This window comes from Mangifera indica, chromosome 1 (assembly GCF_011075055.1).
Source record: "Mangifera indica cultivar Alphonso chromosome 1, CATAS_Mindica_2.1, whole genome shotgun sequence".
In the NCBI taxonomy this organism is placed as follows: Eukaryota; Viridiplantae; Streptophyta; class Magnoliopsida; order Sapindales; family Anacardiaceae; genus Mangifera; species Mangifera indica.
In genome coordinates this window covers 28,834,169-28,858,220 of record NC_058137.1, presented here as the reverse complement: position 1 = coordinate 28,858,220, position 24,052 = coordinate 28,834,169, and the positions used below count along the sequence as shown (strand labels likewise).

The 24,052-nt window shown below is 35.2% G+C and overlaps 3 protein-coding genes and 1 pseudogene across 11 annotated transcripts; 2 read left to right on the top strand and 2 right to left on the bottom strand.

The window, feature by feature from the left end:
- Positions 1-2,061: 2,061 nt before the first annotated feature.
- Positions 2,062-6,756, bottom strand: LOC123228371 (pentatricopeptide repeat-containing protein At5g55840). 4 transcript variants are annotated; one of them, XM_044653769.1, is made up of 3 exons: positions 2,965-6,756; positions 2,416-2,866; positions 2,062-2,304 (listed from the first exon to the last, which is right to left on the bottom strand). In XM_044653769.1, exon 1 carries the CDS (start codon positions 6,611-6,613, stop codon positions 3,209-3,211), a length of 3,405 nt encoding a protein of 1,134 aa, XP_044509704.1. In that variant the 5' UTR covers positions 6,614-6,756; the 3' UTR covers positions 2,062-2,304; positions 2,416-2,866; positions 2,965-3,208. The 4 variants fall into 4 exon arrangements, with proteins under 4 accessions (XP_044509704.1, XP_044509695.1, XP_044509712.1 ...); XM_044653760.1 differs by having other exon boundaries at positions 2,062-2,866; positions 2,965-3,073; positions 3,157-6,756; XM_044653777.1 differs by having other exon boundaries at positions 2,062-2,866; positions 2,965-3,004; positions 3,157-6,756.
- Positions 6,757-7,350: 594 nt separating this feature from the next.
- On the bottom strand, positions 7,351-10,288 carry LOC123214597. 4 transcript variants are annotated; one of them, XM_044634469.1, is made up of 3 exons: positions 10,057-10,288; positions 8,685-8,752; positions 7,351-8,575 (listed from the first exon to the last, which is right to left on the bottom strand). In XM_044634469.1, the coding sequence occupies exons 1-3, from the start codon at positions 10,157-10,159 to the stop codon at positions 7,814-7,816; spliced, it is 933 nt and encodes a 310-aa protein (XP_044490404.1). In that variant the 5' UTR covers positions 10,160-10,288; the 3' UTR covers positions 7,351-7,813. The 4 variants fall into 4 exon arrangements, with proteins under 4 accessions (XP_044490404.1, XP_044490412.1, XP_044490421.1 ...); XM_044634477.1 differs by having other exon boundaries at positions 7,351-8,572; positions 10,057-10,287; XM_044634486.1 differs by lacking the exon at positions 10,057-10,288 and adding an exon at positions 9,224-9,828.
- Positions 10,289-11,718: 1,430 nt separating this feature from the next.
- On the top strand, positions 11,719-17,487 carry LOC123206334 (probable ribosomal RNA small subunit methyltransferase B). 3 transcript variants are annotated; one of them, XM_044623542.1, is made up of 18 exons: positions 11,722-11,905; positions 12,220-12,282; positions 12,523-12,677; positions 12,918-13,031; positions 13,145-13,210; positions 13,707-13,790; positions 13,874-13,960; positions 14,088-14,179; positions 14,256-14,316; positions 14,594-14,653; positions 15,273-15,333; positions 15,627-15,734; positions 16,037-16,155; positions 16,236-16,307; positions 16,478-16,563; positions 16,664-16,760; positions 16,852-16,989; positions 17,075-17,487. In XM_044623542.1, exons 1-17 carry the CDS (start codon positions 11,788-11,790, stop codon positions 16,981-16,983), a joined length of 1,575 nt encoding a protein of 524 aa, XP_044479477.1. In that variant the 5' UTR covers positions 11,722-11,787; the 3' UTR covers positions 16,984-16,989; positions 17,075-17,487. The 3 variants fall into 3 exon arrangements, with proteins under 3 accessions (XP_044479545.1, XP_044479477.1, XP_044479627.1); XM_044623610.1 differs by lacking the exon at positions 17,075-17,487 and having other exon boundaries at positions 11,719-11,905; positions 16,860-16,989; XM_044623692.1 differs by lacking the exon at positions 12,523-12,677 and having other exon boundaries at positions 11,764-11,905.
- An 862-nt stretch (positions 17,488-18,349) lies between these two features.
- LOC123198868 lies at positions 18,350-22,482 on the top strand (annotated as a pseudogene).
- The last annotated feature ends 1,570 nt before the right edge of the window (positions 22,483-24,052 follow it).

Genomic DNA, 24,052 nt, shown 5'->3' with positions numbered 1-24,052 from the left:
GTAAATGACTCAAGAACTATTCGATTTGTTTACACCACTAGCTAGTATCGATCGCTTGTGTCCAAAGTTTATTATTGATGGAGGAATAAAAGAATAAATTGAGAATGAGATGTCATTTTCAAAATAACAGCCAGTAGGATTAAAAATAAGAGAAAATTAAGACGTGGGTATCCATTTTCAGAAGGATGATGAAATCATAAATTAATTCTTTAATTATCAATTAATCATTTGTTTAATGCAAAGTGGAAGATACAATAAGATTCTGTTTTTTATTACAATAGGACAAGAAAGGGCCAACAATAAATAATTGGCCACAATCAGGATGTGATGTGACATTGGCTAATAATATAAGAGCAAAATATTGAGGCTTTACTTTGGGTTATTTCCCTAAATATACAAATAAGCTATAGATTTTTTTAACTATAAATATGTTGAAAGTATCAGGCTTGATTCAAATTAGGCCTTAAAAGTGACCGACCGTTAACATGCTTTAAGCAACTGATCAAGAGTCTCTTTCTGATCTAAGGTATGTTAGAATAAATATACTCGTTAGATATACCAAACCTAACCTAAAGTTAAATTATTTTTTAATTAAATTTAAGCTTCAATTTAATGATCCCAAATTAATATTTTTAAATTAGAATCAATTTTGAATTACACTTTATTTAGATTTGAGGAAAACATATTTCTAAAAAAAAGCATAGTGTGAACAAGCAAATAAGGCTAGGATGAAAGATGGAACTAAAATTATGGGGAGACAAAGAAATTGCTAGATTCTGTCTGCCACGCACAGGGCAATGCATTGCACGCTGCGGGATGATAAAATCTAAAAGGCCAAAAGTATTATTCCCATCCAAAGTATAGTGGAATTCAAAAAATCTCACCTTCTAAATTGTAAAGTCCTAAACATTTACTTATGAACTAAAATTTGTTAATTAGAATTAAGGATAAAATTATTATTTAAAAATAAAAATTTATATCATTTTACCCTCTTAATTTAGAAAACTAATAAATTTTTCCTAAAATTAATTTTAAAAAGTGATATTTTTCTCCTATCTAGGGTTTTCAAATTTTGTTGATGAATTTTCGACCAACGATGGTTGATCTCTCTCTCTCTCCAATACTTAATATATGATCGATGACACCTAAATTCGATAAAATTTAGATAAAATCCAAATAAAGAGTTAAAACTCTTCGTTTGAATATTCGTCACCTAGACAAAATCAACTTCGTTTAGACAATAACAATGGTCCAAACGAGGAGATTGACCTCATTTGGAGGAGGATGACTCCTCACCTGGACCGTCGTCATCGCCCAGACAAACCCACTTAATCTGGATGACAAAAATTCAGACAAAGAATTTCAACTTTTCATTTAGATTTCGTTTGAATTTTGTCAAATTCAAGTGTCATCAGTTAGATATTGAGCACCAGAGGGAAAGATGACATTGGGAGGAAGAGAGATCGGCCATCATTGGCCAAAATTCATCGACGAAATTAGAAACCCTAGATAGAGTAAAAATGTCACTTTTTAAAATTTAATTTTTAAGAAAATTGTTAATTTTTCAAATTAAGAGGTAAAATGATATAGACTTTAAATATTATTATTAAATAATAATTTTACCTTAACCCTAATTAAAAATTTTAATAGATTTTAATTTATGAGTAGATATTTGAGTTTTTAAAAGTTTGAAGGTGGGACTTTAATTTTTCACTGCACCTTGGGTGGGAATAAGTCTTTTGGCCAATCTAAAATAACAACACCGTGGACGAGTTTCAGGACAACCAAGCCCCAATGCCTCCCCTATTTGGCTAAATTTAGACACACAAGTTATTTATTAGGGTTCCCAAGTCTCCATCTTCATTTATTTTTTGGTCTAATACTCAATCCACGGTCAAAGCATTACTAATTTTGAACAGACAATTTATCACAATTCTATTTTTGAATTTTACAATCTTGACAGTTTATAAACTTATAGAGTATTTAATCAGTCTTTCTCAATCATCTCTAAACAATGTGTGATGCTCATACATATTTAACATCTTTCTCTAAACAACGTGCTTTGTTGACAAAGGATTTGCATAACAGTATTACAACTTCAATTCTCATCTACATGGAGTATTGTTTCTATTTTATCTTTCGAGAAAAGTATCAAATACATTAGACATATGACGTTATTATACGTCAAGTCAGTAAATACATAAACCGGGTTCGTGGTTTTATTAGTTTTACACAAATAACAAGATACGCTGGATGTATGGTAAACTCTTATGTACATGAGATGCTGTCACAAGAAATCCTATGCTGGTTTTTTTTTTTTCCAAGGAAACGTGCCAACAAAAACATATCAGAAAGAGGACATAAATGGCCAGTTTTGTAGCAGATTTATGGATTTTGAGGATTAGTGCCACTTACAGATGGGGCCTGGGGAGCCATGAATTAAGAGCATCAATTCTGTAACCTGCAATGGATGTTGGACATGTTGCATATGCCAGATGTGTTTGTTCTGTCCATGAGAACCACATGCAGAAGGGGCAGAGTTGCATATTTATAATGCTGTTCCTCATTCTAGCAATCAGGGAAAATCTTAAACCGACATATACATATTTGATTGGTGAATCGAAGAATTTGACAGCAAATCAGGATACATTTCCAGATCATAGATGGCCCATGTTGATCACATGGCATTTTTCCTATTTTGAGATCAAGTTGATTCAGGAGTTTGAATATTGCTTGGGACACTTTGGGCAAGCGGCTCCACCTGCATTTTCTTGCATGAAAGAATGATAAATGACACCAGCAGTTATCCTAAGCTTCAATTTAAACCAGAAGAAGCTTTTCATCGCCTCTTTGCTGCACCTTATCGCTGCCAAACAATTAATTAATCAACAGCAAGTTAGATCATCAAAATATATTAACCAACCTACTCCAGGTAAAATGGATAACTGGAGTCTTTTCCATTACCAGGGCGAATCAAGCAAGTTGATAATTTGTGGCACAGCTCCTGATGTCAACGGTATCAGTGGTTCCCATGATTTTCAGAAATGAAAGCATGCACATCACCCGAAAAGAGCTTAAAACAGATTAATCCAGAAGTAAACAAGAAATATTGTGGAAAAAAGAATTAATCGAAGAGAATAGGAGAATCTGACTAACCAAATCATAAGGCAATAGAGCTCCAAGTGTATACTATGCGTGTTCAAACCAATTACAGGGATTTTCTACTCATTCTGGCATTTTTTCTTCTCTTGTGGCTAAAGGATTTCAACTTTTGCTGTGCAATCATCAAGCTCTCAAGCAAATGTTGAGTGCTTCCATCCCAATCCCAAGTTATTATTCCCCTCTCTTGTAAATCCTTTAAAATCATTTCACCTTTTAAAAAACTTTCCTCCTTGGAAATGGCATCAATGAGAACAGTATAAGTGGTGGTATTGGCCCAAAGACCTCTTTGTTTAATCTCTTCATATAGTTCAAGTGCAGCTGTAACATCCCCATGTGCACAAAGGCCTGAAATGAGAACATTGTATGTAACCACATCAAGCTTCACTCCACAGCGTTCCATTATGTCTTTCAACTTCAGGGCCTCCACAAAGTTAGCTTCTTTGCAGAACTTGCACATCAGAGTCGTAAAAGTAGCAACAGTTGGAACAAGTCTCATCCTCAGCATGTAATTAAGAACCAGCATTGCTTCTTCAACCTTCCCATATAATGCAAGCCCTCTTACCATTGCACTCTCGACTACATTACAGGGAATGACTTGAAGTGCCTCCATCTCATCTTTTACCTTGAATGCTCCTTTTAGATCCCCCATTCTACACATACCATTAATTATTGTAATATATTGAGTACATTTAGGTGTAAAACCCTTCTCTGACATGTCAAGCACAATGGAATGGGATTCTTTGAAAGCAGAAAGTCTGTTATGTCCAGTTATGATAGCATTATAGGTATGTACGTCAGGAAAAACTCCCAAGTTATTCATAATGTGTAGCAGATCAAAGGCCTTCTCCAGCTCACCAGTTTTACAACACTCCAAAATAAGCATGTTAAATGTAAACTGATCAACAACAGAACCTTCTACTATCAACTGTTTCAAAAATTTAACACCAACTTCTAACATACCAGTCTGACAAAATCCAAGAATGAGAGAATGATATGTTAATTTGTCAGGTGAGAGACCAGCCCTCGTCATGATACTCTGTAAATTAGAGCACATCACTAAATCTTTCTTTCTTGAAAAACCATGCAAAAGAATATTATACGTAGCCAAATTAGGGCACAGACTTCTGCTCCTTACTGTTGATAAGACATCATATGCCCTCAACATTTTTCCCATCCTTGAGAGTCCATCTATTATGGCATTGAAAGAAATAACGTCGGGGCACACACCTTCCATCTCCATGGCATCATAAATATAGAGAGCAACCTTTGGTTGACCAGCCTTAAAAAGGCCATTAACCAAACAAGTAAGCATTACCTCATTAGGCAAAGTACCTTTTGCCATCACTTTGTCAAAGAAAAGAAGAGCGGCAACAACTTTGCCCTTCCTACATAACCCAGAAAGAAGACTAGTATATGTATAACTATCAGGCAACAAATTATGCTGTACCATCTGATCAAGAAGGACCACTGCCTCCCATAATTTTCCAGATTTGCATGCCTCAGAAATTACAGTGTTGTAGGCAACAGTATCTACAGCAGAAGGAATATGATGAAGAGTATTCAAAAATTCTTTCGCCTCCTGAAAATTGCCGCCTTTACACAGTCCTTTAAGTAAACCACCATATGTGAAATGACTTGGGTGATGACCAAGTTCAATCATTTCATCAAACACAGAAAATGCTTTTAACCCATCGCCCAACATCCCGTGGCCATTTATAATACAATCATAAGTCACTGAGTTAGGGACTGGACCAATTCTGCTCATGTGATGCATCAAATCTTCAGCCTCTCCAACTTTTCCAACTCTACATAGAGAAGCAACCAACACGTTAAATGTAAACTGATCTGAATCATGACCATTGCAACTCATAACTGAAAAGACCTTCAATGCTTCCACAACATTTCCCATCTTGCAGAAGTTATAGATCAATGTTGAGTATATGATGTTGTTAGGAACAAGTCCAGCTCTATACAATTTACATAACAACTCCTTCACTTTTTTAGTCTTTCCCACTCTGCAAAATCCATTTATAAGTACAGAAAATGTGATAAGATCAGGATTCAATCCATCCTTGAACATATTATCAAGCAATTGCATAGCTTCATCAAGTAACCCATTTTTGCATAGCCCATCAATAATTGATGTGTATGTTATACGGCCAATAACCATTCCGTCAGTCCTCATTTTTTCCAGGAAGCCCATTGCTAAGTCAAACTTTGCATGTTTACATAATCCATTTAAAAGAGCCCCATAACTGACTTCAGTAGGTCTTAGTCCAACCGCTTCCATTCTAACCAAAAGTCTCAAAGCTTCTTTGAAATTACCCTTGTTGCAGTGTCCTTCAATTAAAGCATTGTAAGTAATACTATTCGGTGAAAGATTAAACATTGACATCTCATCAAAAACCCGAGCTGCAATCCCACTCTTTCCCTCCTTAACAAACCCATTAATAAGAGTATTATAAGTTACTTCGTTAGGAAATATCCTCCTCTTCCTCATATTTTTCAAGAGTAAATAACCCTTCGAACTTCTATTGTTTCTGCACAAATCATCAATGAACATATTATATGTACATACATCAGCTTCAATACCCTTACACCCCATATACTCAATCAGCTCAAACGCAGCTTTATATCTCCCCTTCTTACAATACCAATTGAGCAAAGTATTATAAGTCACTACATTAGGAACATAACCACTCTCCTCCATCTTTCTCACCAAATAACCAGCTTTCTTTAGCTTTCCTTCCATACACAAAGCATTGATCAACACATTAAAAGTAGCTACATTAGGACAAATCTTCCTAGCCAGCATTTCCCTAAAAACCAACCAAACTGACCCAACTCCACACTCTTTCTGCACACACCCTAACACCATATTACAGGTAAAAATCGATGGATTAAAGCCTCTAAAACCCATCAACCTAAAGGTCTCTAACCCATCTAAAACCATCCCCTCTCGCATATAAACCCTAATCAATAAGTCAAAAACAGAGGGGTTTGAATTACAAAGAGGGTATGTATTCATCAGAGCACCAAAGACGGACTTTTGACCAATACCCAAATGAGCTAACTGCCTAAATATCACCTTGGCATCATCATACATTCTAGCTTTAACAAGAACATGAGCTGTCAAACAAAGCAAGTGAGTGAAGTGATTGAGTTCCAAACCAGGGGTTTTCATAACCCAGTTGAGAAATTTCAAAGCAAGCTTCCCATGAACAGGTCTGAGTGACGCTAACTTGTAGTCCATGTGGTTGAGAGACTCCCAACGTTCTATAGTGAGAAGGGTGTAGATGCTGTTCTCCATGTGTGAAGGTTGAAGCTCATAATGATGGTCATTAGTTAATGGTTTCGCTTGGGGTTTATTGTGAAAAAAGGGTTTAAATTTGGGGAAATTGTGGGGGAGCTGAGAGATTCTTTTGGCGGTTGAGGAAGTGAAAGAGGACATTAGTGAAGGGATTGTTGGCTACTTGCGTGTTTGTACTCTCCTGCTCGTTTCAAAGATTGAAGAACCGGAGGAGGAGGAGGTGTTTCGGGAACCAATGTCTGGCGGCGTTTAAGAAAGCTAACGGTGTAACGTCTAGTTAACGGCAATAAACGGTGACGGCGAGTTAACAAATTCAATCTTTGGATAATCTCAATAATTATGAAAATGGACAACGAATGATTGAAAATTTGGTTTATTTAAGAGACATTACTTGGTAAGGGCAATGATAAATATAATTTATTATTATTTTAAAAAAATATATATAATAAAAAAATTAAATTTTCAATATATAATATAATATATAATTCAACTGCTATAAAAGATTATCATAAAATTAATATTTGCTAGTTTGAAGTATAAATCTCTAATCCCTCTTACTAAGTTTATTTCTAATCTCACATTACAGGGACAACCAAAGTAAGCATTCTGATGGTTTCCACTCCAGCCTTTGATACATTTTCTAAATAGGAAATCCCAGTGAGTGACCTCTTTGTTATCACGCTTGTGCGGTCGGCTCAAGAGTGTCAATATAAAAGTCCCCTGACTTGAATATTGACAAGAACAGAGGAAAAACAAAACCATTTACCAGGGTGAGAATCAGAAGACTTTGCATTTAGTTATCTGTTAGTTGCATGCAGTCACCTATACTGTAACTCCACAACAACCAGGGCAATTTCACAGGTAACAGTAAATAGGAATTAGTGAAACAATGCAATTTTTATTGATTCATGCAATGTTTACAATGTACCAGTGATCAAAGAAAGAAATCAGAACAGTCTATTACTTGGCATTTGAGAGGCCAACACTCTCCTTGCACTATGTCTTTTCAAAAATTCTCCTCGCCTCCTTTCTTTCCCCTCCAACCTTTATTTCTCTTCATAACTTCTAGCCCTCTAAAATCATGCCACGTTCCACATCATCTCCCCGTGGTCATGCCCTACTTTTTGTGCAAATGTTTTCCAAATTTCTGCCTTGTGCTTGTGCCAACAATTTTTCCTTTTTCCAGGAGGTGTACATGAGTTCTAATAGTATCACTTAAAGAATATATCTGCAAAACCTTTCTCTGTGTGAACTAATGGTTGCTGCAACATAGCACTTAGTATGAATGAATTTCACACTTGAAATACATAACTATCATTTTCAATAGAAGCATGCTTTTCTTCAGTAATCTCTGTCACTGATCTCAAAGACCAAGAATTTAGCCACAGATGCAGCGGCGGGGCTTAATAATTTTCCTTTCCTGATTTTGCAGCACGAAATTGACAGCCTTTTCTTACACGCAGACTTTCTGAGGTTCTTTGAGGCTTTGATGAGACGTTTACCAACTTCTGTTTTCAAAGGCTTACTTCTTGGACTTCCAAAATTGGAGTTTGTTGGTGATGGAAACAAGAACGTCTTCAGGGGTGTTATGACTGAATACTTCGCCAAGGCATCAATTTGTAAACTTGATGATTTATCATCTGTTCTTGCCATCTTTCGTTTTTGGGAGCGATTACAAACGGTTATAGAATCAACATTGCCACCTGAGGATCTACTATGTCTACTTGTGCATCCCTCATCGTTCTTATCTTCTTTGCACCCAATGAAGTTATTTAATCTCTTCCTTCTCTTCCTCCTTCCATTGGATGAAAGTATAGTTCTTGAAAGCTCTTCTGCTAGAGGAATAGTGCCATTTAAATCCTTCACCTTCTTCATTTTATCATTGCTCATAATGCTTTTCTTTTTAGTGCTTGTAATAAGGGAACTATAAATATTGCTTCCATCAAGAGTATCTCCACATTTTGCATCTATAAACTGGGATATACTTGCAACCAAAGGCCTCACTTCCATATGAAGAAACCATGTTCCTTTCAGACCCTGGAATGCATACTTTACAGGCACTGAATCTGGCAGATGGTAAAACCTTGACCTCCGCTTCACCTGCTAGAAAATATGACACATAATACACAGCATGTATAACATCAAAGAAGTGCTGCAGAACACAAAAGTACAAAGTCAAAATAAAAAGGTAATAGGAAAACAAGGGATGTACCATTAATCCATAAACTTCGATCTCCCCTATTTTTGGGAAGCAACTGAAGTGTGTTTTTGCAAGTTCTCCTTCAAAACAATATTTGAATATATTACTTCATGAATTAAGACAAAAGAACATAGTAGAGTGCATTGGCATATCACTAACAAATCCATTGAAGATTTTGAAGACAATGAAGCACATGAGAAGATGTGAAATCTTCACACTAAACTCTGACAACCATTACAATGTTGAGTAATATGTGAGCACATACAGGTCATTGGCAGTACTTGAAGAAATTATTTCATGAAAGATAGAACCAGCAAGCAAAGATATCAAACCAAATGGAGAAATGTGAAGTCTCAATACATAACAATGTTTTTCCTACACAAAACAAACTTGTTTTTTTTTTTTTATATTATCTCAAATGAATCTGAGATTATGTACAAAATCAATAAAACAAATACTACAAAGTAAAGAGAAAGAACATGTGATTTATTTTGATTCACTCAAAACCGAACTAAGTCCAGCAGACTCAATATTATTGAATATTTTCTCACCTCTCTCGCTACAATGAACGTATTTGCTATAGAATAATACGTTTATGAGTAATGCTATGCACACTTATATAGAGTACCAAATAGAATATTGAAAATAATATATCACCATGTGATTAGGTATTACTTTTTCTTAATTCAAAATCAACAATTATATGATGACACATATCATTGGTACCAAAATTAGTATGTGCACATAACATTATTTTATATTTATCATCACTAAGCCAAACTTTATTAAGATTCTTATCACAAAACCAAACCCCATTATAATTCTTATTCTCAGAGAAATCCTAAAACACTCTTCAAGAGATAAACTCAAAACCAAGAGTAACATACCATCCGCTAAATGATAAGTAGTGGGTAGAGGGTAGTTAAACAACCCTTACGGGCTTCAGATTACTGGCCAACGTAGCACTAAAAGACGTAGTGGTCGCTAATTCTAACATTGTCCACATTAAGTTAAATTTCTAAAGGAATTGAACACCTAAGTTGATTTGTTCTCTATCCTCCAATTTTTATGCTCATTGGGCAAATATTCTAGCCCACAACCAAGATTCATATAAAAATTGAAAATTTCAGAAAGCTCAATAAAAATTCATATAAAAATTGCAATGAACAAACCAAAACAAAACAAAATTGGCTCCTACCGAAGAACCAAATACAGAAGACACTAGAAAACAAGCAATACCCAGATAACTAAACGTCGAAAGAACTAATTTTTAGGCCCAAAAAAGAAAGAGAAGTAGAAACAATGAAACTGAAAGTACATCAGTAGATAATGGAAGAGAAATTTTAAAAAGAAACAGAAAAAAAAAAAGTTGCTGTTGGCTTACTTTTGAAATCTCCAGCTGTGATATCTGAAGAGACAGACATGGCAATGTGAGTTCCCAAGTTTGTGTCTGTAAAAACTGGAACCTCTCCTGTCGAAGAAGCCATTGGTCACTCAGTTACCGTGGGAGCACTGGGTAGTGGCACTAACAATATATCGGGGTTGCTTTGTTGCTGCTGGTTTTGGGGTTTCTCGGAGTATATAAGATCAATGGGGTTACAAATATGTGGATACTTTGTGTAGCTTAACAAAACCTCCATGATGCTAAAAAAAAAACACTATTGTTTATAAGGGAAAAATAGCTAAAATTTTAGAATAATTAAAAAATATTTATTTTACAGATTTAATTTTATAGTTTTAACAGTTTCAAAATTTGAAAACTTGCATATAAATTTAAAAACATCATCATTGTCATCAATCAACCCATAACATAAAAAATATCTAAAACAATAAGGTTTTGGGATAGAGAAAGGCCAAAGGACTTATTCTCACCCAAAACGTGTTATTATCTTAAAGTCTCTCCGTTAACTTTAAAAATTTCATCTATCTATCTATGAACGATTAAAATTAATAAAATTCTAACCTCTTAAAATTTTATCTTTTTTCTCTCCCCTAACCTTTAAAAATTAACTATTTCCCTCTAGACCAAGTTTTAAAAAATAACATTCCCCTCTTAGAGTTTAGTTTTCAATCCTTGGTGTCAAATATGACTTTATCATTGACGACGAAGCTTTTTCGAGGTATCACCATGCTCCAACGGTTTCTTTTTCCTCTTTTGAAACATCAATTGGTTGAGATTTGGCTTGGAAAGTCAAAGAGCTTTGTTGGGAGACGAAAATTCTCAACTTTCCAGGTCAAATCTTGATTGACCAATGTTCCAAAAGAGGAAAAAGAGACTGTCGAAGCATAGTGATGTCTCTAGAAAGCTTCGTCGTCTACGATAGTGTCAAATTTGACATTGGGGATTGAAAACTAAACCTTAAGGAGTGAAATGCTATTTTTTAAAATTTGATCTAGGTGGAAATGATTAGTTTTTAGGGGTTAGAGGGGAAAAAAAATAATTTTTTAATTTATTTTTAATATTATAAATACAATAATAAATTTACCCTTTAAATCGTTAATTTTAACAGTTCATAAATGGGTAAATGAGATTTTTAAAATTAACAGATAAAAACTTGAGATAACAACATACTTAAGTTGGAAAATAATCCTTTGACCATAGAAAAATGTGAAAGAAATTCAATCATGCTATGAAGGGAGATTATTATCATCAATTTTTTCTAAGTGTGTGGCTAGAGGTTTTATCGATTGAAATAAGTTAAAAACGATAATATCATTACAATGATAAGTCAAAAACAAAAAGATTCAATAGCAAGAGTGAGTTTATAAGTCTAGTAAGTATAGAATATTAGTTAACAGAAGTGAAAATGGAAGGTTGGTTTGGTTGGCTCCAGGACGGCGAAGAGAAAGAATGGAAGAAAAAAGTACAAAAGTAAATCTGACATTTAAAGGTTTTTTTTTTTTTTAATTTGTTTTCAGGGTTATAGAATAATTTCAAGAAATGAAGTAGCTAGGGTCAAATGGTAATTTAATTTCTCAAAAGGTTATTTACGTTTTAAAGGGTAAAAAGGGTTTTTAGGCAGACGTTGGGTGAAACAATGTAATTCACAGAAAAAAAAAAAAAATTCTATCTTTATTACTTTTGTTGGTGAGAGTCTAGCATCTCAGCTTGGAAATGGCACAGGTTGCCTTTCTTCCTCGGATAATTGTCTCCGCAGACACAAGTAAAGCTCCATTAAAGCCACTGAGAAGAGCCCAGAGGCATAGGACTTCCATTTCAACCAATAAAAGAGGTAACTAAAACAACTTCTTGTTTGGGTTCCTGAGAAAAAAATGCAAGCAAAAGGTTTTAATTCGAAGCCCCAATAAATTTTGAAACGAAATAAAGTATTATATCAATCTGGGGTTTTTAAAATTCGTTCTTTGTTTTATTGGTCTCGTTTGTGGTGCCAAAACAGAGAACTTTTAAGACAACATCAAAAGCCCTGATGAGGGAGGTTAATAAGACTATCCCAATTGGGGTTTAGGATTTTGTTTTGTTTTGTTTTTGATTGAATTCAATGGTTTGTTTAGCACCTTTTGAATTTGAAATGTATGTGATGTTCAGTTCCTCGCAGTCCTTTGCAAAGAACCCTGAAGTTCAACGATGAGGTTTCTCCTCACAGAGCTGGTAATTACATCTCCTCTCTCTTTCCTTCTCTTATATCAGAAATTTTTTTTGATTGTGTTGTTTATATTCCATTTTGAGATGACTGCAACAATGATTCTATAAAATTTTCTTATAATTGACATATGACTTTAAGTCCTTTCATTTTGAAAATTAATTGGTTAGAAAATTCGACATGAAGGTGTGGTAGTCTTTTTATTGTTTGTTTCATTTCTTATGTTGATTTCTTTATCACTTGTATAGTGTCAGCTGTGAGGTTGATGAGAATAGAGCTAGGTAGTGCATTTGCTGACCGCTTGAATAAAAAAGGGAAAGGCTCTGGTGATAATGAAATGGGATATGTTGAAAGAACTCTTGGTTTTCGCACAAAAGAATTAGACAATCGAGATCTTAGATTGGTAGTTTCTCATCCCTTTCTTGTCTCATGTACATTTGCCTTTTAATTTCTCCGTTATTTTAGCTATAGAGGTGTTCACAGAAACAGTATTTAGAACCTCTTGATACCCTGTTACTTTATGTCTTTTTAATAGAAGCTCAGAAAATAATTCCTACTATTAAAATTATGTTAAAAGAAATGCAATCTTGCATCGTGGCAGTAAAATCTTTAACTCTTTTGTTTTTCAAATTTAATAATATAGGTCACAGATGTTGTTGGGGGTACAATTCGTTGGAGGAGATATCTTGATCATATAATTTGTTCACTGTGCCATGAAGAGAGTACATTTAGAGGCATGGAACCTCTACTTTTGCAGGTATTTTTTCTTTACATTGCATGTGGGCGGTTTTTGTATGCAATGTATCATCAAGGCTGGATAGTACATGGTAAAGGTTTTTAACTTTTTTCTTTTGTTGTTTATCTTTTCAGATTCTAAGAATTGGTGTCTATGAGATTGTCAAGCTAGAGATGCCAGCATATGCTGTGGTATATGAGGTAAACTTCATTCTCTCTCTCACATGAAAAGATAAGGGTCTCCTGATATATGCTTCATGTTTGAAAGGAAAACTATAAGAATTTTATGCTCATTTAAAATCATTCTTAAATGTAATGAACCCAATGAGGAATGTAGTTTTAAGAGACTTTTCAAATTCATGTGGTAGACATGTTCTTTGTTTAAGTTTGAAATACATTAGTCCAGGTAAATTGTATATCATGTTCATCAATAATTAGTCGAAGTATGAAGTAGTATTTCTTCCTCTCCCCTCATGATAGCATGTTCCAGCAATTCACTTTTTAGTCCTAATATGTGACATCCATCGTATTTTGGGTCTGGGAACTCTACATTTATAAGTTTGATGTTATGTTGGATCTATTCTGTGGTCAGATTTCGGCCCCAATACTTCTTCTGCCTTCAATTTTTGGATATTATACTATTGTAAATTATCTCTTGCAATCACATATCAGACAGTCTTATTGTGTTTGACTGCAGAATGTGACACTTGCTAAGGTTGCTCTAAGACCTGGTGCCGGTGATCTGGTCAATGGGATTCTGCGAAGGCTAGTGGTACTTAAGGTTTGTCACCTTCTCTATCCATTGTGATTAATGGAATGACACTTTAAGGTTTTTATGAACTTGTGACATTTTTGAAATCGCAGGAAAAAAATTCTCTTCCTCTACCAAAATTGGAAGGTGATGATCGTGCCCAAGCACGTGCTCTAGCCACTCTTTATTCTCATCCTGTTGTGAGTTTATAACTAGAACTTATTTGTTCTTCTGGTACAAGATTTTTATCATATTGAAAGAACTCATAGAATCATGAAAACAGGATAACAGATCATCATAACTGAAACAAAGATTTTTTTTTGTCAGTGGATGGTAAGGCGATGGACAAAGTACCTTGGGCAAGAGGAAGCAATTAAATTGATGGAGTGGAACAACAATGATCCCGGTTTTAGCTTGAGGTTTCTGGCAGTTTTTTTTCTTTTATGTGTTACATTACATGGATCTCATAGCTACCTTTTCTATTGTTGATATCAGAGCAAATGTTGGAAGAGGTGTTACAAGAGCTGACCTTGTGAAGCAGCTTAATTTGTTGAAGGTGCTTAGAGGTTTTTTTTTTTTTTTCCAAATTCATCTGGTATCTTTAAGATGTTGAAGATTCTTTTGCTTGATAATTTATATTTGGCTTATGGTTGTACTTGATTTGTTATTTTTCCACAACATTCAATTTTTTACAACTTAATATTCATTGCTTTGAGCCCTCTCTCACACTTTTACATCGGATAATTTGTTTTATCTTTGATTACTTGTCTTGGATTTACTATCTGTGGGAAATTTATGTGTTCAACTACTAATTTGCTGCTTTTAAGCTGCAGGTGCCACATGAGCTTTCATTGCACTTGGATGATTTCATCCGCATGAAAACTGGATTGCAAGTATGAGTGCTTCATCAAACATAGGGTTTAAACTTGTGCGGTTTGCTAGCTTCTGGAAAGGATCAATAGTTTGAATATGTTCTTGGTAGGGCTGGATTTGAGTTGAAATGAGCTCAGCTCAAGGGAGTTCGAGCTTAAGAATTCAATATTTTTTATCTCAAACTCAAGCCTAAGCTTTAAGGGTGTTCAGCTCATCAAACTTGTAAACTTAAAAAATTTAATACAAAACGGCATCGTTTTGATCAATATATATTAAAATGGCATCATTATAATACCAAATCGAGTTCAAGCTCAACTTCTTTGAAACAAGCTGAGCTCGAACGCCTTTAAAGCGAGCTCTTTGAGCTCAGCTCATTTGAAACAAGTTGAGCTTGAATACCTTTAAAGCGAGCTCGAGCTTAAGCCCGAGCTTGGCTCCATGCAAAACAAGCCAAGCTCGAGCTAAACTGGACTTGAATCCAGCCCTAGTTCTTGGACAGTAGATTGATAATAATCTTTCTTTTATATGGGGCAAGATAATACTTCCTATAGAAAAGATGCACCTACTACTATCAATTCAACTGTTGGTTGTCCAACAAAATAATTTTAGGGTCTTAATTTCCTCAATTTAATTTTTCAGACTGTTATACAAGCGGGATTACTGAAACAAGGTTTATGCGCAGTCCAAGATGAGAGTGCAGGTTAATATTTTCATCCTTCTCCAAGAAGACGCCTTCTAGACTAATGCACTTGAATATTGTGTGACGTGGTTTTTGTTAGATGTACCATGAAATTTTTGTACTTCTTCTGTATTATGGACATTTGTCATCAATCCCATGATTTTCTCAAGAGTATACATGAAAATGCTTGCATGGTTTTATGTAATTGTGCGGTATCCTCGCTTTAATTCTTATATTCTATATTGTAGGGTAAAATGACTTCCAAAATCTTGCTCCAGTTTTTAATTTAACTGATTCATCTCACATCATTGCAGGTCTGGTAGTTTCTGTTGTGGATGCTCAACCGGGTGAGAGGATTGTTGACTGCTGTGCTGCTCCTGGAGGAAAAACAGTTTATATGGCATCCCGTATGAGTGGCCAAGGTAAGCTAATCCATATCTGCCAGTTAAATGATTTCCACTTTTCCTTTTGTTAAATGTGAAAACTTCTTTGCGTTACTAGAATGGAGAGCCTTTCCCATGCTAATCCTTGCTCAAACCTACGGAGCTTGGTTGGCTCTAGTGTCAGGCTCCAAATTCTTCTCTGTAATAATGTAATACTGACCTCTGTTGTAATGTTGTTTAAACCTTTTTGTTTAATTGAATGAGTCTGAACCAGTGATGGTATTTCTTGTTATCGGGAATGATTTCAAATGATACACAGCTGGTGCCTCATTGGGTTACAGGCATGCTATACGCAATTGACATTAACAAAGGACGTTTGAGAATCCTCAGAGACACAGCCATGTTGCACCAAGTTAGTAGTGTCATCACAACCGTCCACAGTGATCTTCGTATTTTTGCAGTAAGTTAGCACTCTGTAACTGAAGAATTTTCAGGGGAACTTAACTTCTTACATATTTGCTATTTGTAAATCTATATTAGGACTATAAGTCGGATGAGTATGACAAAGTTCTATTGGATGCTCCTTGTTCTGGACTTGGTGTCCTCTCAAAGGTAAGTTAACATTCATTCTGTAACTTACCCCAAAAAAAAAAAAAAAAAAAAACATTTATTTTGTAAAATGTTTAATGACTGAAAGTTTGCAATATTGGGGATGTCTCTATCATCTGGAAGTTAAGGGACCTTTTTAATCATTTTGTTCCTCATTTTTTTACCTTCTAAAGAGGGCGGACTTGCGTTGGAAAAAGAGCTTGGAAGATTTCGAAGAACTTAAAAATCTGCAGGATGAGCTCCTTGATGCAGCTTCTTCGTAAGACATGATTGCTCCTCTTACAAGGCTTTCTTTTTCTCTCTTCTTGATGTGTAATTATAAATTTTTGTCTCTTTCGAATGTTTATCTTGCTTTTTAGACTAGTAAAGCCCGGTGGAGTTCTAATCTACAGTACCTGCTCCATAGACCCTGAAGAGAATGAAGAAAGGGTGGACTCATTTCTCCACCGGCATCCGGTAAGAGCTGCATACGGCTAACTATCATTTCTCCTTTGGTATTTATTTAGCTTTAAAATTACATTGAGTGCCATTTTCCACCTTGTGCTAGGAATTCAGCATTGACCCTGTTGGTAGATTTGTTCCACCCGATTTTGTATCAAAACGCGGTTTCTATTTCTCCGACCCAGTGAAACATTCACTAGATGGTGCCTTTGCTGCACGTCTAGTTCGAGCTGCATAAAGACATGTAAGTAAACCAACTCTTGTATTCTATATGCTTTTCAACGTACGAAACAAATCCTGATGACAGACAAACCTTCTGCCAAATTCAGAACACAAATTTTGTGGTAAGCTGCTTGACTGAGAAGTCTCTACATGGTTCTGCACACCAGTTCTGGAAACATAACCAAGAGATGAAGGCGGTGCAGCCTCAACCAACCAGCTTTCCATTAACATTGGCATGCCGGCTGGTGACATCGAACAAGTAACAACCACTCAAGGAAGCTATAAACTATACATCGTGATCATTGTCATCCGAAAAACACATGCACACAGAAGTTAACGGCATTTGCAGCATGGGTTCCTCAAGTTATGAAACTGCAAAATGTTCATTGTTCTTTTCAATCTGGAGATTGCATTTTGCCTTTAGTGGTAACATTGCATCAGCATACATGCCAATAATTTAGAGTCAATCAACTAACAAGATATATTTATCATTCTATTCTAATCAAAATCTTTTTGTTCACTTGCAAGTTTTATTATTATACACACAAGAATTATTATATGCTTAGATTAGTTGGATGTGCTGCCAAAATTTGGATGTAAAACCTATACTCCCGAATGAATGGCCGGTGGTGAACCAATGAAACAAAAAATTGGTTTCATTTTTCATTACTTCATTAGAGAAGTGTTGACCAATGTTTCATATCTGGATTAGGGAATGACTTGGTTTGTCTGGTCTTATCGGTCAAACAATTAAATAAACATTAGAAAAGAGTATTCAATCAAATAAAATTGTCTGGCCAACTTCATAACAATTTAAATAAGCTTTAAATTGATATTAAGATATATGATGCATATTCCTTATTAGATGGTCACATGGATTTGCTTGCAATATAAGTTTAAACATTGATCCACACTACCAAAATGGTCAACCCGGTTGGATAGAGCTGGGTTTTATAAAAAAGGTATTATTATATACATCAATGGATTAAATAGTTAAAATTTAAAAGTAAAATAATATTTAATTACATAATATTATAGTATTTTTTATGTATATAAATTTATTAACTGAAAAATTGTATAGACTCTTTTTACAATTATGTGATGAAGTAGGGTAAAAATTCATTTGTCTCTTCAAAACGATGTCGTGTAATGACTGGTAGAAGCACTACCATGTCCGTCTCTTAAACCGGAAAACGCTTCTTACACATTCAATACGATGAAGAAACGATGGCCCGTCACGTCACTCTCTCGCGCCCTGAGTCACACTTACTACTCTTGCACGGCCGCCTCAAGGACGCCGTTTCCTGTGAAACACGAAACTAGGTCCAACTTCGACTCCGCGCTCAGCTCGCTCCGCCGATTTCGTCGCGGTCGACCTCGAAATGACCGGCGTCACCAGCACGCCCTGGCGTGACTCTTTCGAGTTCGACCGTTTTGACGTAGTCAAAGACTCAGCTGAGAAGTTCGCCGTCATGCAGTTCGGCGTTTGCCCCTTTCGTTGGGACCCACTCAACTGCTCGTTCATCGCCCGACCGTACCATTAAATTTCCCTTCTGTCAGTATTGATGGAGCAAAACTACTATTAAATTAAATTGAATTTTGGTGATACAAAACAATGTCGTTTTTTGCAGGCACAATTTTTTATATTTCCTCGTCAAGAGTTTTCGGTTGATGGCCCTACTTACGAGTTCCTTTGTCACACCTCATCAATGGATTTCTTGGCAAAGCACCAGTTTGATTTCAACACCTGTTTTTATGAAGGTGTTTTTTTAAAGTTTTGATTTTGATTTGGTGTTTGATACAGCTACTTGTATAGTTTAGGGTGTTCTTTCAAAACGAGCCGAACTGAGTTGACTCGTTTCCAATCCAGCTCTACCTAGTCTGTTGTTTCTAGGAGAGAAAATTATCAAGTTCCTCTTTGGAAAGAATTCCAAACGCATTTTTTTATTAAAGCTCTTTTCTTTTGTCTATTTTTGCTAAACACTAGAAAGCAGACTTAGGAGCACCTGTTAACGTGTCATAATTGGCCTTTCAAGATACTTTCAGTATGAGATTCACAAGCTTGAATAATCTCAGGGGTATCTTATTTATCCAGAGACCAAGAAGAGGAAGCTCTTAGATACATGAATTCGTTGTATGAGGATGAGTTGTTGGATTTGTGACTTGACTTGAAAGAAGGGATAGATATGCCATGGGGCAACATAGCAGATGTCCGGTTTACTGAAAGAATGAAGAACAGATTGAGAGAATGGCATGCTTGGTTATTACGCAATGGAAATGGACCGTCTGGATTTCAGGGCAGTATAAATGACTCAAAGCAACAGTTCCAAACTATTTTCTACAAGATGCGTCCAGCAGTTAGTCTGAATGGATTCACTTCTCATTAACTTAAGTTCATCCACTTGGTAATGTGTTCTTTTCTTTCCTTTACTTCCTATCTAGATCTGAGTTGTTACTTCAGAAATCTGGTGTTGAACAGAATTGTTGGAGCCTATTAGCTTATCCTGATCTGGTTTTTTATGTTGTTTGTTTTGTACCATATTTATTGGCTTAACAGTAGGGACTTGTATATATATATCTTTCCCTTGTCTTAGGATATCATTTTTCATGACATCTTGTTTTCATATCCAGTGTCAATTAATAGCCAACAAGGACAGACATGTTGCATAACCTGGTCTACCAATTTGGTTGCTTACACTGGACTACTTGACAATTTGCTTTTGCCATGGGAATTGAACTTCTCTTCTAATTCTTAGTGGCTTTGACTTTATCCAACAAATTTAGGTTAAGCCAACACTCTTTTAATTCTTAGTTTATCCTTTTAGTGTTCATTAAGACTTTCTGTCTCTTGATATATCTAACATTTTCTTTTACTTTTCATGACAGATTTACTTCATAGTTGCTGTGTATATTACCATTAATAATGAATAAAACAAATAATTGCAGGAAGAAAACAAGCATTTCAAAGATCTGGTATATTTTTGTGTCAGTGGCGAAAATCCAGATCCACAGCAGCTTGTAGTGTATAATGAGTCAGAAGATGATAAGAAGTTACTTATGGTAAGAATGACTTTTGAAAAGAACCTTCGGTGATATGGTACATGTGAATGTTCTAGATGTTTCTATATTAATTTTTTTTTTAATGGGGACTTTGTTGGTGATTGCTCCTTTTAGTGGAATTATAATTGAATTCTGCAATCCTTTCAATGGTCATAACATGTTTTTGGAAAAAATTTAGATGGATTAAGGTGGGAAGAGTCAATATAAAATGAGAACGTTAATTTTCAGGTATTGAGGCATCTCACTTATGATAATATCAGTGCCAATAATTATGGAGACATCATAAAAGGAATATTTGAGTAGGAAATCTGTGTTTTCCCAATTTGTTTCTGGTTTCATATTGAAGTCGGTATTTCCTTAATCTTTCTGCAGAAGGAGGTTAAGGATGAGCAATGCAAAGAGAGGGAGATGAAGATAAAAGCTGCAATTGGGTTTTGCCATGTTATTGACTGCCTCTCCTCTGAAAAGAAGTTGATTGTTGGTCACAATTGCTTCCTAGGTATGAATATCAATCTTGAGATTCATGAAGAGAGTTATTTTTGCAATTTATTATTTAGATATTTAATCTTTGTCATACAGATGTTGCACATATTTACAGCAAGTTCTTGGGTGCTCTTCCTTTGACTGTTGAAGAATTCATTTCCTCCTTTAACAAATACTTTCCTCACATCATTGACACCAAAGTATTGTTGAATTCCAATAATGTTCTACTACAACGGATGAAGAACTCTGGCACTTCATTAGCCTCAGCATTTTCAACATTGTGTCCACAGAATGCTAGTGGTTCTAAAAGCTCTCTTCTACTTGCTCAGCCATGTGTGAAAGTGGAGATTGAAGTGGATGATATGAGGTTTGTTTGTGCATTTTCATTTTCTTCTTCAGTTGACATCTCATCTAATTAGAAAGTTTGTAGTGCTTGTTTCTAATAAAATGCACCAGGGGGTTACATTGAATTGTACTAGCTGCAATGTATAACATATTATGTCACAATAAGTTTAAAATTCTTGGTGTTTATATATCTTATCTACTTAAGTTAAAATTTGGGAAAGTCTAGAAGTCAATTCCTCAAAACTTAAGTTACATTAAGTTTTTGTAATTTTTCCTAATTTTATTACTGTAGTATGTGCCATATTTGTGCATGTGCCATGAACTAAAGAGTTCCCTTGAAGTCATATGGCATCTTTGCAAGGCATGTTAACTTGTTTAGTTTTTTTTTTTTAAATGAATTGAATGCTAGATGTCATCCTCCAACTGGAACTCTTGAACCACACATGAAGCTGGATATGATGCTTTTATGACAGGGTGTGTCTTTGCTCAAGCATGCAGTCATCTCGGCATTGATTTTACACTCCATTCATCCTCTGAAAGCATAGCACTCAACGAAAAACTCCAGAAGCACATCAGTCTTCTATATCTCAGTTGGACTAGTGGAGATGTTATTAATCTAAGCACCGGTGATCAGAGTTCTCTATCCTTGGTTTCTAATAACAAAAAGTACAGACACCCGAAGATTTCCTTCAGTCACATTGTTCTATTATGGGGATTCCCATCCAAACTCAAGGCACAAGATATTAGAAAATGCATCTCTAAAGTCTTCAGTTTAACCTCTGTGACTTCCATGTATCATGTCGATGAAACTGCTGTGTTCGTTCAGTTCAGAAAGGAAGAAATGGTTCTTCAAGTTCTGGAGTTGAAGGATTGCCTGGAGAGAAGAAATGATGCAATCTCAGTTTTGCATCCTCTTGCAAAATTGTTGGAAGGTGGAAATACTCATGCTGCTAGCTACGAAACTTACAAATAAATCTGCAGTTCACCCATCTCTAAAGTCTTGTTCGCCAATCAAGCAGAAGCAGTTGGCATCAAATGGAAGACCAAATTGGTAGAATCCAAGCTTGAGGCGGAGACTCAAGACACTAAAAGTTCCCATGAAGTCGAGAAGATTGACATAACAAAAGATTCATCGCACAGCCAAGTATCATCTGATGCAGTTGATGAAGATTTGTTTTACCCCACTCAAATCAAACAGATAAGAGCTAATTTGTGATTTGATTATTTCTTTTAGCTGCTACAACTGTTAAGTTATGGGCAATCTTTACTTAATTCAGGAAATTTATATAGGGAAAATAAATCTATATTTACAAACATTTTTTATTAACTTATACATTTAAACTAATTTTTTTATCTTACTTTAAAATCATTTCATCACATGTTGTCGTATCATTTTGTGTGGATATGTTGATAAGAAATGTTTGTAATATAGTATTACTCATGCAAAATGCTACGATTGTAACAATTAGAGGAGTGTAGAAGAAATTAGTACTTTAGATGATGTATCATGGTGGCTTTTTTTCTCTTAAGCCAAGTTTTATCTACTGTACATGCATGAAAACTTCTGCCTTTGTACATTATACGATTCTTTTATCTTTTCGATTAATATATTTCCATTTTTGTTTGATTCCTAGTGGTCAATTTTATCATACAAACAGCCGCTTTCTTTAAGAACAAATCTATACTTTTGCTTGAGTGCTAGTTTGCGAGTACTTGCTATGTTTAACTTTGTCACCTTTGCAGCTTCAGAGAGATTCTTCAACTTCGATTTAAAAAATAATAATAATAATAATGAACCGGTAATGATACTTGTTTCAAAAAGCCCGGATCAGCCCAGCTTGCAGATAAAAAACCTGGGCTTTTTCTTGGGCTTAAATTGGCATTTTCCAAATACTAGAGGTGGATTCGAACCTAGTAAATTCGAGTCAAGAGTTGGCTTGACTCTAGAATGGTCATATCAAGATCAATTTCGATTCTCTTGATCGATATAAAAAAAAGATTGTTAGGAAAGAACAAGGAAAATCGCTAAAAAAAACACATTGTTCAAATTCAGAAAAATCGTCTCAGAAGAAGAAGAAATGTGGTTGGAGTAGAATAAAAAGGAGAAAAAGAATTGTGAGCTTCAACACAAGGAGATTGGCAGGTGGTGTTCTTAAGCCGAATAACAATCTAAGTCTAATTTGACTCAAGTGATGTCTACCTTACCAAAGAGATTTAATGCAACCCTGCCCCTAGTTTGGGACACATATATAAGACTGTTCCAACAGCATCCATTAGCAGGCTTACCAAAATTACTCTTTAACCAATTACTTTATATACCAACTTTAATTGGTTAATAGTGAATAAAAACCCTCTTAAAATATGGTAAGTAAATCTTCCAAGGGAAAAGGACTATGTTCCACCCAAATTTTAGTTGTATATCAAAAGTATACCTACACTTGATGAAAAACCCAAACATCCACCCACCTCTAAATCGCCGTTAAGTTTTTCGTTAAATAGAGGGGTAAAACCATAATTTTACTGTTTATAATACAGTTATATAATTTTATCGCATTTTTCTTCTTCGATTTTAAAAATTAACTTTTACCCTCATCTCTGAACTTTGAAAAGTGACTTTCACCCTCCCAAATCCTTTTTTTTTTTTTTTCACTTTCCCTTCGTTCATCAGCGACGACGTGACTGGAGGGAGAGTAAAAAGCGTCATCTAGATTTGGACGATGCTCATTGACGTTCACTGGACGACAGAGCGTCATCCATTGTTGTCTAGAATGGACGATGAAACGTCGTCCAGATTGGACGACACTTCATAGTCCAGAATGGATAACACTTCGTTGTCCAAAGATCTAGACAATGAAGCGTCGTCCAGATCTAGATGACATTCGTCCTTCTTGGACGATGATTGTCGTCCAGAGGCAGTCGACCTCTAGACGAAAACTTCTCTGTCGTTGTCAAAGAAAGTGGTTGTATTTCAGGAGAGAAAAGTGAATTTTTTTAAACTTAATTGAGGGGATAAATGTTAATTTTTCAAATTAAAGAGGGAAAAATGAGATAAAATTTTAATTATTTAATATTATTGATAAAATAATTAATTTACCCCTTAACCCTAACAGAAAATATATTAGTAGATCTAAATAGATTAAATTTTGGATAAGTATTTAAGTTTTTCTTTAGAGGTGGGCATACTTTAAAATAAAGCT

Coding starts and splice junctions, on each gene's coding strand:
- LOC123214597 (XM_044634469.1), bottom strand. CDS start 10,159: ATGGCTTCTTCGACAGGAGAGGTTCCAGTTTTTACAGACACAAACTTG. Junction 8,753..10,056: donor CACAGCTGGAGATTTCAAAA/GTAAGCCAACAG, acceptor ATTGTTTTGAAG/GAGAACTTGCAAAAACACAC. Junction 8,576..8,684: donor TCGAAGTTTATGGATTAATG/GTACATCCCTTG, acceptor CATATTTTCTAG/CAGGTGAAGCGGAGGTCAAG.
- LOC123206334 (XM_044623542.1), top strand. CDS start 11,788: ATGGCACAGGTTGCCTTTCTTCCTCGGATAATTGTCTCCGCAGACACA. Junction 12,678..12,917: donor ACAATCGAGATCTTAGATTG/GTAGTTTCTCAT, acceptor TTAATAATATAG/GTCACAGATGTTGTTGGGGG. Junction 14,180..14,255: donor GATCCCGGTTTTAGCTTGAG/GTTTCTGGCAGT, acceptor TGTTGATATCAG/AGCAAATGTTGGAAGAGGTG.
- LOC123228371 (XM_044653753.1), bottom strand. CDS start 6,613: ATGTCCTCTTTCACTTCCTCAACCGCCAAAAGAATCTCTCAGCTCCCC.